Below are 16397 nucleotides of genomic sequence, written 5' to 3'. Positions count from 1 at the left end.
TAAAGTCAAGGGAGAAGCCCATAGAGAGTCATAAAGTTGTTCCTGCTCCTAGCTCATGGACACCTCCTACTCACGCTCTCCGTCTCTGCAAGTTTCGGAAGGGAATGATTCAGATTTCTCTTGGCACAGCTACTAGAAGACAGACGGTTTGCTCACGTCATATTCACGTCGTCAAGCTCAGTTTGAGCCTGCGCAGTACGGTCAGCCATCAGGAAGTGAGTGCTTCTAATTTGCTTCACTTTTCTCCGTTGAAACCTATGGGGTCGCTGTGTCCAGTTTACATACTGTCTATGATTTTCATTAGTCGACGCCAGACCATTAATCTTACAGATTTAGGTCTGGATTTCCAGGCTATAGTGAGGTAGGGGTCTCGGGAGAATAATATATATATATACTGTCACGGAATGGATGAATATGAGACGAGGATTCAAATGCAGAGGAAATTTAATAGACAGGCAGACAAGGTACAAACTCAAAAAACTCAGAATTGCAAAACGGGAAGGAAACACCAGGAACAAGCAACTAGGACAAACGAACCAGCACAGGACTACAAACACAGGGAGGCTAAATAGGGGAACAAACAAAGGAGGGTAACGAGAAAGACAGGTGGGACAAATTAACCAATAATCAGATAACAAGATGGGCGGGGCTAGACAATAGACAGGAGAGCACATGGCGCAAGGAAATAAGACAGCCATGTGCTCACAACAGACCAAACAACACAAACACATGACAAACCGGGAGTGTCACAGCTCTGTCACAAACCAAGAGAAAACCCAGAACAAGGGTGACAGAACTGTGACATATACCACTCTCAAAATCTATTTTAGAGGTCAGGGTATAGGCCTACTGTAGTAGGCTTAAAGGCATCAATTTAATGTACATTCAGTAAAGCAATATGGTGTGCATTTTCCTGTATTAATTATGAAGAAGTAATTGATTTATATTGAATAGATTTCATTCTGGCTAAATGTTTTATTAATAGAGCTTGTTCTTTGTGTAGTAATTTGAGTTATGGCTGTGTAAATTGCAACTGATAATCTAACAGTAATATTTTTAACCATTTAGTTTGAAATGCAAGACATCAAACACGTTTTGCTATTAAGGGCAGCCTACCACACCATTGATGTGAACTTAGCTATACATGCCATTTACGTCAGAGGGAGCTATTTCAGGCCCTGTAGAGATTTAGTGAAATGCCCATGCTTTTTTATTTTGCTACTTTGCCATTTTGTATTTACACATTTCTCATATGTGTTATTGCTACTATTTGTGTTATTGACCTTTCAGTAATAAAAAAAAAAAGACTTAAAATTATTGTGGGAGTATTTTTGTATTTTCAAAATACTAATTACTTGTATTTTATTTAAATACATTTTTCACATCAGTATTTTGTATTTTATTTTGTTACATTTCATGAGCCAGTATTTGTAGTTTGTAACAAAATAGTTTTTGATGTATTTGTGCCCACCTCTGCGCACAGGTGTACTCAATATCAAGCTGCGGTTCAACGCCAGTGGGCGTGTCTTGCCATTTGAAATATACGCAACCATTAAAAGTTACCTACTGCCAATGAGCCAAAACGAACAGTACAGATTCTCAACCTGTCACACAAGCAAGGCAGGCAGAGTTAGCAGAGGCCGGAGAGGGAAGTGGAGGAGAGCGAAGAGGAGGAGGAATTCGCCAATGAACTTGTAGTTGAGGATCGCGGTGATGATGATAGTGATGAATAGGGTCCTTTTGTATCACATGATTGCAGTTGTTTTACAGGGTAGCCTTCATTCTTTCTTTAATGTGTTTCGGGCAACTAGTTCATAGGCTCGATAGATATTACCGGTAACTTGTATTGTTCAGCCCATGGCTGTCACATTGTTTAGTTTTTTCATCCCAATAATCTTAAGGGGGTCGCACACGAGAAGCGCAACGCCGCGCCGTGTCACGTCTATGACAGCTCAAGGTATTGCACACCGGACGCACACTTTGTCAGTTTATGGCCAGCAATATAGTGATTATGGAATTAAGATAATGTCTGTACTATGTTATGATTGTACTGTACAATTAAATACAATAGTTGCTAAGTCTGCAGTCTGAACACTTTATCTCAGAGCGTCCGTTAACTGAATGAATTGAGAATATCACCTGAAAATCCGATAACATCAGCGATTTTCATTCAAGCAGCTGATTTCTGTTAATGAATGTAAAACTGAATGTATATTGCAGCACAGGGTGAAGTCAGTATATACATTAACGTCGAATGTGTTCGAATTTTAAAGACGTGGCGCTGCACGTCTGGTGTGCGACCCCCTTTAGACATACGGAAATATAGTAGGCTAATTCTTACATTAACTGATCTGTTAAACAAACACAGATTTGGTAACCTCCTACTGTCATGCTCATCTCAACACTAAATGAAAGGCCTGTCTCATATAGACGCGTGTCTCAAATACAAGCCGGTGCAGTTCGGCGATTTGGGAAAATAAAAGCCCGGGCTATTATTTTAAGTTTTACGGTATTACCTGCTCGGTCCTGTCTATCAGCATGTTGTCAGTGTCCTCTACTTTTCACTGCTTGAGAACACGGGTTGAATCCGAAATCGCCCCCTAAACCCTCATTCACTAAGTTAGGCCTATTCCCTACGTTAGTCCACTAACACCGTTCACTTGAAGGAGTGACTGAAAACGAGTGAACGAATTCAGACAGCCGTTGAGCGTACATAAGCTGTACACTTGTTAATGCAGTGCAATGTGGGATTGAATAAGTGCACTCAATAACATTCACTATGGTTTCGGACTCGACTAAACATGGCCGTCTCCTCAAATAACGCCCTATTCGCATGCGCTTAGAGCTTGTGTGAATTGCACGTATAAAATGAAGTTAACGAACAACCTCGATCCATCAGGAAACGCCACATAGGCCGCTGAACTTCACTGCGTGTCATGAAGAGGTTTTCTTTTGCGTGAAGAAGCTGTTCGCCGGAGATGTGTTAAAGATAGCGGAGTGCATTCATGATTATTAGGCTACCGGTATAATAATCCTCCTGGCGCTGCTGACAGAGACGCGATCTGACACACGTCCCATTTCCTCACAAATCTCTACATTCATTTAAGACTTTAAATCATTTAAGACTGCTCTTATTAGGACACTCGACAAAACGGACATTTTGGCATAATTTGTGTGTGTTATGGTTTGATCAAGCCTGAAAGAGAACTCGATACTGACGCGCGTCTTTTCTGTGGGTCGTGTGTGTAATAGGCAGGACTTACAGTGCGGTCTCTTTAGTCTTGTCGCGCTTGAATAGTTTATTCACTTTAATAAGAGCGTGATCATACATCGTTATATACAGTGAGAAAAATAAGTATTTGAACACCCTGCTATTTTACAAGTTCTCCCACTTGGAAATCATGGAGGGGTCTGAAATTGTCATCGTAGGTGCATGTCCACTGTGAGAGACATAATCCAAAAAAAAAAAAATCCAGAAATCACAATATATGATTTTTTAACTATTTATTTGTATGATACAGCTGCAAATAAGTATTTGAACACCTGTATATTAGCTAGAATTCTGACCCTCAAAGACCTGTTAGTCTGCCTTTAAAATGTCCACCTCCACTCCATTTATTATCCTAAATTAGATGCACCTGTTTGAGGTCGTTAGCTGCATAAAGACACCTGTCCACCCCATACAATCAGTAAGAATCCAACTACTAACATGGCCAAGACCAAAGAGCTGTCCAAAGACACTAGAGACAAAATTGTACACCTCCACAAGGCTGGAAAGGGCTATGGGGAAATTGCCAAGCAGCTTGGTGAAAAAAGGTCCATTGTTGGAGCAATCATTAGAAAATGGAAGAAGCTAAACATGACTGTCAATCTCCCTCGGACTGGGGCTCCATGCAAGATCTCAACTCGTGGGGTCTCAATGATCCTAAGAAAGGTGAGAAATCAGCCCAGAACTATACGGGAGGAGCTGGTCAATGACCTGAAAAGAGCTGGGACTACCGTTTCCAAGGTTACTGTTGGTAATACACTAAGACGTCATGGTTTGAATCATACATGGCAACGGAAGGTTCCCCTGCTTAAACCAGCACGTCAAGGCCTGTCTTAAGTTTGCCAATGACCATTTGGATGATCCAGAGGAGTCATGGGAGAAAGTCATGTGGTCAGATGAGACCAAAATAGAACTTTTTGGTCATAATTCCACTAAACGTGTTTGGAGGAAGAAGAATGATGAGTACCATCCCAAGAACACCATCCCTACTGTGAAGCATGGGGGTGGTAGCATCATGCTTTGGGGGTGTTTTTCTGCACATGGGACAGGGCGACTGCACTGTATTAAGGAGAGGATGACCGGGGCCATGTATTGCGAGATTTTGGGGAACAACCTCCTTCCCTCAGTTAGAGCATTGAAGATGGGTCGAGGCTGGGTCTTCCAACATGACAATGACCCGAAGCACACAGCCAGGATAACCGAGGAGTGGCTCTGTAAGAAGCATGTCAAGGTTCTGGCGTGGCCTAGCCAGTATCCAGACCTAAACCCAATAGAGAATCTTTGGAGGGAGCTCAAACTCAGCGACAGCCCAGAAACCTGACTGATCTAGAGAAGATCTGTGTGGAGGAGTGGGCCAAAATCCCTCCTGCAGTGTGTGCAAACCTGGTGAAAAACTACAGGAAACGTTTGACCTCTGTAATTGCAAACAAAGGCTACTGTACCACATATTAACATTGATTTTCTCAGGTGTTCAAATACTTATTTGCAGCTGTGTCATACAAATAAATAGTTAAAAAATCATACATTGTGATTTCTGGATTTTTTTTTTTTAGATTATGTCTCTCACAGTGGACATGCACCTACGATGACAATTTCAGACCCCTCCATGATTTCTAAGTGGGAGAACTTGCAAAATAGCAGGGTGTTCAAATACTTATTTTCCTCACTGTATATATATATATAGTAGAATCCGCAGCTCAGTACTCACTACTCATGAGTACTTTTAAATAAGCTACTTTTTTACTCTTACTCAAGTAGTTTTTTTGGACAAGTACTTTTTACTCTACTCACACTACATTTTTTGGAATGTAATGGTACTTTTACTAAAGTATGTTTTTTTCAGTACTCTTTCCACCACTGCTTATGTGTAGTTATCAAGTCAGTTATCTTCTCCTGTAGCTCAAACAGTATAGTGTTGGCGCTTGCAACGCTAAGGTCGTGGGTATTGCAAAACAAATTCAACAAATTCAAATTCAAATGGCTGTTTGAAGACATGAAAATACTGTTTGATGTTCTTTCTTGCCCGGTACACATTGTAGTATTTTGGACAGTACAGTAATCACTGTACAGTCTACATTTATGTCCATTATGTCCATGTCCATATTACATTACATCCAAAATGTCATACTAAGTTTGTTAGATACATATCGAACAGTGTGATTTATAATCTTAGAATAGAAATAGAAATAGGCTATAGAAATGCCAAAAATTGCAGTCTGTAGCAAGCATGACAAGCGGGAGTCAGAAACAGAAAGTTGCGCAGCGCTGTTGTCACCACCTACTGTCAGAGATTGACCCTGCATTTACTGACATTTTTTTGCATTGGTCTGAACAGACAAATCTCATGTGAATTTGGTGCCGAACATTCGTGTTAATGTGAAAATGTCCTGTCGCTCATCGTGGCTGTTGGGAAACTAACTTAGAAAAAACATGTTTCTCAGCACATAAAGATGAGCTACTGTGATCTCAGACTGAGGTGATGTGGTTTCTCCACTGCATGGATCTTCAGGTGTATCTTCAGGTCACTTTTAAAAGAGAAACTCTTTCCACACTGATCACACCTGTGCGGCTTCTCTCCAGTGTGGATCATCTCATGGGTTTTCAGATGTGATGACTGACTGAATCTCTTGTCACAGTGTGAACACTTGTAAGGTTTCTCTCCAGTGTGAATTCTCTGGTGCCGTTTTAACTTGTCCGCTGTAATAAAAGTCTTCTCACACTCAAAGCACATGTACTCTCTCACACCAGTGTGAGTTTTCTCATGTCCATGTAAATATTGCAGCAGTGAAAAACTCTTTCCACACACAGAACATGAATGTGGCTTCTCCTTCGTATGAACTGTCAGGTGTTTCTTCAGGTCTGATGCCCTAAGAAATGTTTTGCTGCACTGATCACATGTGAACGGCTTCACTCCGGTGTGGATCCTCATGTGTTCTTTAAGGATTGAAGATTGACTGAAACTCTTCCCGCATTGATCACATGTGAACGGCTTCTCTCCAGTGTGGATCCTCATGTGTTCTTTAAGGATTGAAGATTGACTGAAACTCTTCCCGCATTGATCACATGTGAACGGCTTCTCTCCAGTGTGGATCCTCATGTGTTCTTTAAGGATTGAAGATTGACTGAAACTCTTCCCGCATTGATCACATGAGAACGGCTTCACTCCAGTGTGGAACCTCATGTGTTCTTTAAGGATTGAAGATTGACTGAAACTCTTCCCGCATTGATCACATGTGAACGGCTTCACTCCAGTGTGGATCTTCATGTGTTCTTTAAGGATTGAAGATTGACTGAAACTCTTCCCGCATTGATCACATGTGAACGGCTTCTCTCCAGTGTGGATCCTCATGTGTTCTTTAAGGATTGAAGATTGACTGAAACTCTTCCCGCATTGATCACATGAGAACGGCTTCTCTCCAGTGTGGATCATCATGTGAACATCAAGACTTTGTTTGGTTGTGAAACTCTTCCCACATTGATGGCATACATGCGGATTATCTCCGCTGTGGATCCTCTCATGTGATTTCAGATTTGATGACTGACTGAATCTCTTGTCACAGTGTGAACACTTGTAAGGTTTTTCTCCAGTGTGAATTCTCTGGTGCCGTTTTAACTTGGCCGCTGTAATAAAAGTCTTCTCACACTCAAAGCACATGTACTCTCTCACACCAGTATGTGTTTTCTGATGTCCATGTAAATATTTCAGCAGTGAAAAACTCTTTCCACACACAGAACATGAATGCGGCTTCTCCTTCGTATGAACTGCCAGGTGTGACTTCAGGACTGATGCCCAAATAAATGTTTTGCTGCATTGATCACATGAGAACGGCTTCTCTCCGGTGTGGATCCTCATGTGACACTCAAGACTTTGTTTGGTTGTGAAACTCTTCCCACATTGATGGCATACATGTGGCTTCTCTCCTGTATGAACTCTCATGTGAATCTTAAGAGATTTTTTGCATGTGAAACTCTTTCCACACTGAGTGCAGGAGAACGGCTTCTCTCCTGTATGAATTCTCATGTGAATCTGAAGTCTAGAGTTGGTTGTAAAACTCTTTCCACACTGAGTGCAGGTGAAAGATTTCTTGGCTCTTCTTTTCTTTAAAAATGTCTTTTTAGTCTTTGAGCGACTCAAAGGTTTTTCTCCAGGTTTGACATGATGTTCCTCCTTCACTTTACCCAGCTCTTCACTCTCCTCCTCCACTTCACTCAGTTCTTCACTCTCCTCCTTCACTTCACTCAGTTCTTCTCTCTCCTCCTTCACTTCACTCAGTTCTTCACTCTCCTCTCTCTCTTCCATCGGATCTGACATGAAAGAAAAAAATATTAAATTTCATTTAATTCATTACCACTTCATTCGCCATGAACTTGTTTGTTTCTTTTATTATTTTATGCAATCAGAAACCCTCAAACCGGTCGTGCTTTGTATCTCTCTGTGCAAATCCTTCCTTCCCGCTCTGCCAGAAAGCAGCTGTCATTTACTGACGGAAAGCATGACAATAAACCGCAATAAAGCCGCATATTGCCAAAAAGCGCATGTTGTCTTTTTTTAGGAGCAATTTGAATGGTTTTGATAGGACCCGATGTCAACGCAGTGCTGAAGTGCCAACTAGTCTCTCCCTATGGAGGATCCCTTTACCACTCTACAGATAAAGCGTTGTGGGAAAATTCGTTTCGCGTACCTACCCCGAAGTGACAAAATAAAATAAAGGAAAAAATAAAGGAAAGACCAGGGCTTGGTCTGTAGGGAATTCCAAACCTGCGCACATATATTCAAACGCACATAACTATAGAAACAATTCTTAATGCGCATGTGAACGCCATCAGCGTTTCTCACAGGTTCGCGTTTAAAGTCTGTGTAGAGAGAACGGTGTTGTCTTAGCGGCCCCTAATATTCAATAACTATCGAGTAATGGCAGCTTCTGCTCCCGCTCATGCTGAAAATGACAGACCACGATCATCCAAAGTATGGGAATACTTTAAACCAGGGGTTTTCAAAGTGGGGGCCGCCAGGGGGGCCGCAGCAAGTTGAAAAAAAAAGCGAATTTTTTTTTTATATATTTATATAAAATATTAAATATTTGCTAATATGAGTATTGTTATGAAATAACATTATAATATTTTGTTGCATAGCCTATCTGAACATTATACTTTTAATGTTAATCTTTTAGAGATGAACTGATTGATCGGCTAGTGACAAGAATTGGCCTATTTTCACGTGATTTTCAGTCTGACATATGCCGATTCAAATGCACTCGTGCGCCGCATGAATAACATCGCGCAACATCAGCATCACACATGCACACAGAACGCACATGTAGGAAACCTTGTGAATTACGCCCGTTTCAGACCGCGAGCAGCGCGTGAGCAGCGCAAATTTTTTTCGCGTGCATGTTCAGTGAGTGTATTCACACCGCGAGCTGGAGCAGCGCGTGAACGTCAAGCAGGAGCGTCGCATGAGCAGTAGTGAAGCGGAGGGTTTCGGCGGCGAGTCTATTTTTGCTGCACTGCTCATGCTTAATTAAAGTGAAGGCACACTTTTGATGGACAAAATAAATGATTTCACACAAAAAGTACCTAAAATGCACATAATTTGCATGTATAGTGTGTTTGAACAAGAACTGGAGTAGGATTTTTGTCTTCATTTTCTTTTCTGACATAGCCTACTAAAGAAAATGAAGACAAAAATATTTATAGAAAATGTATCCATTTAAACTTGTTTTTATTAATCAGTTTGGGTAAAAGTGGTGTTGTATTATATATATATATGCTATATATGTATATGTATGTATATGTGGCAATGACGATGGGATTTAGATGGTGACAGACACGCTCTCAAATACTGAGCTATAATGAATTACGACTACGCCACCCCAGCCTTAACCCAGCTGGGGAAATACCCCTAAGAAAAAGGGGGCACACAAGTTCGTTTCTCCCTCCCACAATCACAAAACACTGAGACGTGAATACGTATGAAAATATATACAATTCTTTATTTAATGTCATAATTTAAAACAGGGTATTAGAATCCGTCAAACAACGGGGCTGGACGGCCAGGCCACTACTTTGTATATGAGCAACGAAGTTCAATCAGTAAACAGACATGTAGATTCTCGTGACGGAGCTGGGGTGCACCATTAGCTGGGCCGGCTGAGCACTAGGCCTCGAATCAGCCCGCAAGGAATACACCGTGCCCAAAACTTCCAAAGCACACACACACACACACACAGGTGAAATCCACTACAAGAAAATCTCTACCGCACACTTAAGGAGAATTGCTGTACACCAGGCACAGAACGGCTAGCCTGCCCGCCTTTGGGTCACCCCTGCTCCTAGAAAATAAAGAAAAGGAAAACCAATTACAAACAACCAGCATTAGTTGGTAACAGCATTAATTGTTAATGTGGCCAGCAATAGGCAGTTAACGCTCAAACACACAAAAACACAGTTGCTTACCGACAGTGAAAACAAAAAGCACAAAAACAAATAATCAATTATATCAGAATCTAAGCATACGCAAAATATTACAATGAGAAAAAGAAAACCCAACAGCAAGCAGCTGCACTCAAAACAGCTGCACACAAAACAGTTGTCAGAAACGGTTCTCAATAAAACAGATAGAAACAAATCAAAATAAACAAAACAAACAGAACTAATAAAAAGAAAACAAAGCAAAACAAATAGAAACAAAACAAAAGGAAACCAAAATGAAAACGAGACAACTGTAAACAAAACTACTAGAAGCAAAACAGCAGCGTCGAGGCCAAACCACGTTGCGATCAAACGCCCACTTTAATGGCCTAAAATACACAAGAAACAGGATTAAAACCACGCTTTCACTTTAAAGGGGACAGAGACATGAGTGGGTTTACATACCGATCAGCAGGACTTCCGTTCAAATATCCGGCAGACCATTCCCTCATCCCATTCACTATACAGAGGAATTCACGCGTCATTTACAAAATAAATACAGTCCCGTGCCCGCATCCACACAATACAATAGACCTACCGCGCAGGAGAGCAGCAGTCACTCACAGCACGCTGTGTTATACGTGCGATCGACTCTTTTATAAACTGGAACTACAGCGGCGATGTAGAGGAAAAAAACCCTCGAGCAGTACCTCCAAACAGACACCAGCTGGGTAGAAAAGTCAATAAACACGCAATCTAGACACGGATACACCTCCCATAACCACCACCAAATGTGGGCATGACGACATTAAACATGACCCTGAATCATTACTATCACAACCATTCAAGCCTACGCTTTCCCCAACCGAGCTGTGGCTCAACAACTCGGCGGGAACTAGTTTCCCGACGCCGCGCCTGAATGAAGCTGCCTATCTCCCAGTGCCCTGGTGTCTGTTCGGTCAGGCAAGGGTGAGCGAGAAGGAATACGTTCTCCATCGCAATCTCTTGCGAAATGGCCAGGTTTTTGACATCTCCTACATATAACGAAACCAGCACGAGCCGGCCGAACATTACGAGGTGGATTCTGCAATTGGGCGATGCTCTGGGCAAGCTGAGTTAGCTGCCCTTGCTGCAGCTTTAACATTTCCTTAAGCTCACTCATCTCTGAGGGCGAAGTACGCCGATCTACTTGCTGCCGCACGCCTCCTTGCACCCCATATTGAAAACCATAAGCTAATGGAACAGAATGGCTTCGATTTCTTGCCCCTCCAGGCATACCCTCACGTTCCCACCTAATAGCATCACTACGAATATCTAGCAGTGTAGCAGCGGGCAGCAAACACATACCTCCCACACAGAGCACTCGAGCACCGGCAACCAGGACACTGAGATGAATACAAAGATGATGCAATATCCTACCACTCTGGGGATGCCCTTTATATAGTCCAAATAAGGCCGCTAACTAATAATGGGGCGGAGTGAGGCTTAAAGGAGTACTTCACCACATATATATAAAATATTTGTGTGTGCTGTAAAGTGGTTAGAAAAAATCAAATCAGAATCGGCTAAAATCTGTATCGGCAGGTTAAACTCAATGAAAAATCGGAATCTGCCTTGAAAATTGTAATCGGTGCATCTCTATAATCTTTAAAACACCATCACATAATCTGATGTTCACCTAGATGTTTTATTTATTTATTTCTACACGTGCCGTAGTATTGTCGATGGGTTCAATAACACATCCTGCAAAAGGGGGGCCTTGTGGTATTTGGGGGGCCTTGGCATGGAAAAGTTTGGGAACCCCTGCTTTAAACTACGGCCGAACAGAAAGGTGCTTTGTTTACTATGCAAACTATGCCCCATTCGTAAGGGATTGGGATTGACCTACACGATTAATGTTATAATTTAAGTGGATTAGCGGTGAAAATCACGAACGCAAATAGTTATAGGAATATAGTATAGTAGGCCTAATTGCATTGGATGCAGTTCTAATGTTGTGCTAATTGCATGGGATCACCACGTGACATAGCCTACACATATTGAAACATGATATTATATTTATACATTTAACATAAATTGCACCATTTTCTTAATTTCTAAGTCAATAAAGTGTATGCTAAATTAATAAATGTAGTGTAGCCTAAATGTAGTAATGAAACAAACTTCCATTCAAAAGTTTGGGGTCAGTAGTTTTTCAAAACAAATTAATACTTTCATTCAGCAAGGAAGCATTAAATTGATCAAAATTGACAGTAAAACTTTAACATTGTTTAAAAAAAATCTATTTAAAAAAATCTATAGGAATATGAACTTTCTGTTCAAAGAATCCTTTAAAAAACTATCATAGTTCCCCAAAAAATATTAAGCACCACAACTGATTTCAACACTGATAATAATAATAATAGCATAACAATAATTGTTATGACTTTACAATTCAAAAAACGTTTAATATATGTCCAAATAGAAACTGTTATTTAAAATTGTAATAATATATCACAATACTGTTGTTTGTACTGTATTTTTGATCAAATAAATGCAGGCTGGGTGAGCATAAGAGACTTATTTCAAAAACATTTAAAAATCCAACTGACCCCAAACTTTTGATCGTTAGTGGAGGCTGAAGTATAAATTTCTTGGAGGCTGAAGTATAAATTTCTTGGAGTGATTTTTTTTTTCCAATATATATGTGTTGATTAAATTGGTTGTGAAATAGTAAGTCATTAAAAGGTTATTAGAAGATGAATCACATATGTCTGATCAAATAATCAAATATCAAATGAAACCTATACCTTCGCCTATACCTTCATGAGTGCGTCTCTCGTCACAAAAGACGGAGGCGATGTCAGTTTTCTCTATCACTCTGAGCAATGTGTCAAGGTGAGCCAATCAGGGATGAGTTCCCTAATGAATATTCATGAGTTTTCCCTTACCACCGTGCGGTAATGCACTCGTGTGTGTGCTGGTTGCGGGAGAATAAAACGATTTGCGGGAAAATACAATTATCTATAAATTGAACATCTAAAAACGAATAAATTGTCATTCATCTGTTGCACAAAAGCAACAAGAACAACTAAAACAAAAAAGAAACGATTTACAGGCCAGAGTTTCAACTAGTCTAAAATTAGACTAGACTAGGTCAACTAGTCTAAAATTAAGAAACCCCTAGAAAAGAGTTTAAAAAAAAAACGAAAAAAAAAAAAAACATAGGAACATTGTGTATAATTAAGATAGGATACTTAAAGGGTTAGTTCACCCAAAAATGAAAATTCTGTCAGTAATTACTCACCCTCATGTTGTTCCAACCGCGTAAGACCTTCGTTCATCTTCGGAACACAAATTAAGATATTTTTGATGAAATCTGAGAGCTGGATCACTTCTCCATAGGCTGCTAGGTGGCCGAAACTTGCTGGCCCAGAAAAGTTATTAAAGAGATCGTTAATATAGTCCAAGTGACTACAGTGGTTCAATCTTAAGTATATCAAGCGACGAAAATACTTTTTGTGCGCAAAAACAAACAAAAATAACGACTTTATTCCACTATTAATTTCCTTCTCTCTGGGCCTCTAGTTGGTTCACGTAGTGTTTTTGCGCTGCACATCTGTGTTATACGTCATCACGCATCACACACATGACCAGCGTCAGCCAATAGTGATCCTACGTGTGTATATTTGCAGAAAGCCCAGAACTGAGCCACACCTGAGACTGACACACAGGTGAACTAAACCTGGCAGCCACAATATGGGCCACAGATGGGCCATGACAGATCCATATCTCAGCCACCTGTATGACCATAGCTGGCCCTATTCTGGTCCAATATGCTGGACCAGATGAGTTCCACGTCAGCCTCAACCATTACTGTGGACAGCAAGTTCGGTCCGACTACGGCATGATTGGTATCATTGTTCTCGTGTGACTCAAGAAATCTGTCAAGACCCATTTCATTACAAAAGGAAAAAAATAAAAGATATTATCTTTTTTTAATTTCATTATATTTTTACAAGGAAGAAATATCTTGAGTATCTTCAGAGCATGGTGCCGATGACACATACTGACTCTCATAATGATAAACCAAGGTATTCATTAAATTTGGCCAACACTGGCTCATTGATTCATGATAATGTGGCGAGTGCGACTTTTCTTTTTGGCGTGGAGCGCCTTTTGACTGCTCAACACCCAGACTCAAGGAAGACACCGGCTACGACACCCAGGGAATTTCACCCCGAGAATAGAATTTGACTAGTTCAATAGTTAACCCACCAAAATACAGAAAGCACACAGGTTCGACTTATGCACGAAGCCAGAGACGTAGTTCCATTAAAAGGCAATTTTATTTATACAATTACTAAAACAACATCAAGTTTAAAGTACCATACTCACTAAAATAGGGGAAATGAGTGCTGAGGCCTTACCAGTGGAGCGACAGAGTCAAGGGGTGGGGGATCTCAAAAAAAAGATTCCCCAATCACACGTGAACACTCCCACACACACAGTGATAATAAAACTCAAAATAAACAAAAGAGGGAAAACACAGCACAAAGGGGGATACACCACCACCGAGGACACCAACACCTCCACCTTTGGCACTCAGCAACTGTGGGAGTAGAAAATTCAGAAATCAATCAATAAACCAAAAATAAATGAAAAACAACTTCAATCTAAGGCAAATCTAGGCAGCAAAGGTGACTTAATAGCTGCCTAGAGCCTAACAAAAATAACCAAAATTAACAACAGATCATAGTTTCAACAGAAATAAAAATATTTTTATCCAAAACTTAAACAAAAGAAACATAAATCCCAATCTCCACACACATATTAATAGGCACGGACGAGCCAAAGAAAGACAAAGCTATCATCCGTGCCACAATTACTCAAATACAGCCCTGCCAGACACCCAGTTGGGCAACGAATTCTGGCGCTGAAAGACACGTAGAGGCGTTCAAAGCCTGGAGTGAGCTCATGTAGCTACAACCCGTTGAACAGTCTATGGTTGAAACAGAAATCGGTTGAGACAAAACAGCAGCGTGATGGGGGAAGGGCTAGTGCAGATACCAGCGCAAGCGAAGCAGTTTACAATCCTGACGTACACAAACAAACCAAATTTAGTAACGGTTTATGATTAAACAAAATATACACGCGATGCCAACTAGTATACATACATACCCGTCAGGGAGCTTCACACCAATACACCAACTAGTGCCGATAGTACAGCTACACGGAGCCTACAATAAGACGCCCGATTACTTAAACACTCAGTCAAAACAAATATCCAAAGAAGAGAAAGATTTGACCAACCTACCAGCAGCAAAACTCAACCCGGTTCCGTTAAAGGAAGGATCGGGTTTGTCACAGGGAGACACTGCAAAAAGACACTGCACGCTGTAATGCCCATCCTAATGTAGCAGGAAGGGTTATGACCCCTCCTACTTGTCATGGTTTGGCCAATGGCCTGGCATGCGGTGCGTATAAGAGCATGGGTTACCGGTTCCTTAGTGTGCGTCATTATCCGGGGCCGTGACGTCACCCACGTGCCCTGCTGCTTTTTGCTGGAGTGCAGTGTTAAATATGTTGTTGCTCGTAAAAGATCGCTGAAGCTGCTTATCCACTGTCGGTGCTGTTTGCTGGTCTGTGGGCTTTTTGGAGAGTTGAATGTGGACATTTGAGGCAGGTAAGGGAAGCATTTGTATGCGACGGTGTTTTGTAAATTAAGTCTATGGGTTGCTTTGGCTGAGCGGGTAATCTGACTAACCTGTATGCTCAACGTAGTGTAAAATCTTTCTGCCAACAAGCTTTGTCGGAGACATCTGGCTCCATCCACCGCGTAGTTTGGGGATAGTAATCCCGGGACAGCATGTTTTGTTGTGAGTATACTGCTTGAGCGTGAAGCCAAGGGAGAGGGAATTGCGGTGTAACAACTTTTTGTTTTGTTTTTAGGCACGCGATAAGGACAATAGCGGCGTCCTGCAGGAGAATTACCTGCCCTGTGCTTCATCATAAAGTGCTGTTTGCTCTGCTCCTCATCGGCTGCTGTTCTGTTTTGTGACTCTGTTTTGTGACTCTGTTTCGAGTGTTCTGTTTTAAGTGAACTCTTTCAAGCGAACTGACTCGAGTGAACCGTCTTGAGTGAATCGTCTTGAGTAACTTTCTCGAGCGAACTGTTCCAGTGCACTGTTTCGTGTGAATTCTTTTCTCAGTGATATGCTTTGAGGTTTTTTGTTTGTCTCCTGTGTATCTTTTTAATTGATTTATTGTTTTTAATTTGTATGTTTATTTTGATTTGATTATTGTATTAGTGATTTATGGTTGTCTCATTTTGTTCTTTTTGCATATCACTGTTTGATGTCTTTATTTTCTTTTGTTTGTTGGCAGGGCCTGGGCACCCGGGGGCAGACGAGTGACCATTTAGGTGGTGGCATCCTCACTGTGTGTCGTGGTCTTCTCTGACATGAGTCGTTGAGTGTGTGTGCACTGTGAATAGAGTAATTTTCATAAGGGTGATATCTTGAGACTGCCCTTGTGGGTAAGCCCAGGTTCCTCTGCTGCCAACGATAGAATTAAGCAAATAGATGAGAGTGATTGCTGGTCAATGCCTTTTATGATCATTATGTCTTTTAATAATTAAAATCTTTTTCATTACCTATGTCTCTGATTCCAACAGTGATTAGAGCCTGTGTGTGCCTGTGTTTAGAGGTTGAGTTAAATTCTTGGGGTGAAATTCCCC

At 41.1% G+C, this 16397-nt stretch overlaps 1 protein-coding gene across 1 annotated transcript; it reads right to left on the bottom strand.

Annotated features, from left to right (window-relative positions):
• Nucleotides 1–4957: 4957 nt before the first annotated feature.
• Nucleotides 4958–7781, bottom strand: LOC311089204 (uncharacterized protein). The gene has a single exon (XM_084123721.1). The coding sequence runs from the start codon at nucleotides 7578–7580 to the stop codon at nucleotides 5724–5726; it is 1857 nt and encodes a 618-aa protein (XP_083979847.1). The 5' UTR covers nucleotides 7581–7781; the 3' UTR covers nucleotides 4958–5723.
• Between the last annotated feature and the right edge of the window lie 8616 nt (nucleotides 7782–16397).

The sequence above is a fragment of the Abramis brama genome (assembly GCF_963993115.1).
Source record: "Abramis brama genome assembly, chromosome: 1".
Classification (NCBI taxonomy): Eukaryota; Metazoa; Chordata; class Actinopteri; order Cypriniformes; family Leuciscidae; genus Abramis; species Abramis brama.
Note: the sequence above shows the minus strand (reverse complement) of the source record. Positions and strands in the feature narration are given on the sequence as shown.

What these genes read in the sequence shown, in the direction of transcription:
- LOC311089204 (XM_084123721.1), bottom strand. Translation starts at nt 7,580, where the DNA reads ATGTCAGATCCGATGGAAGAGAGAGAGGAGAGTGAAGAACTGAGTGAA.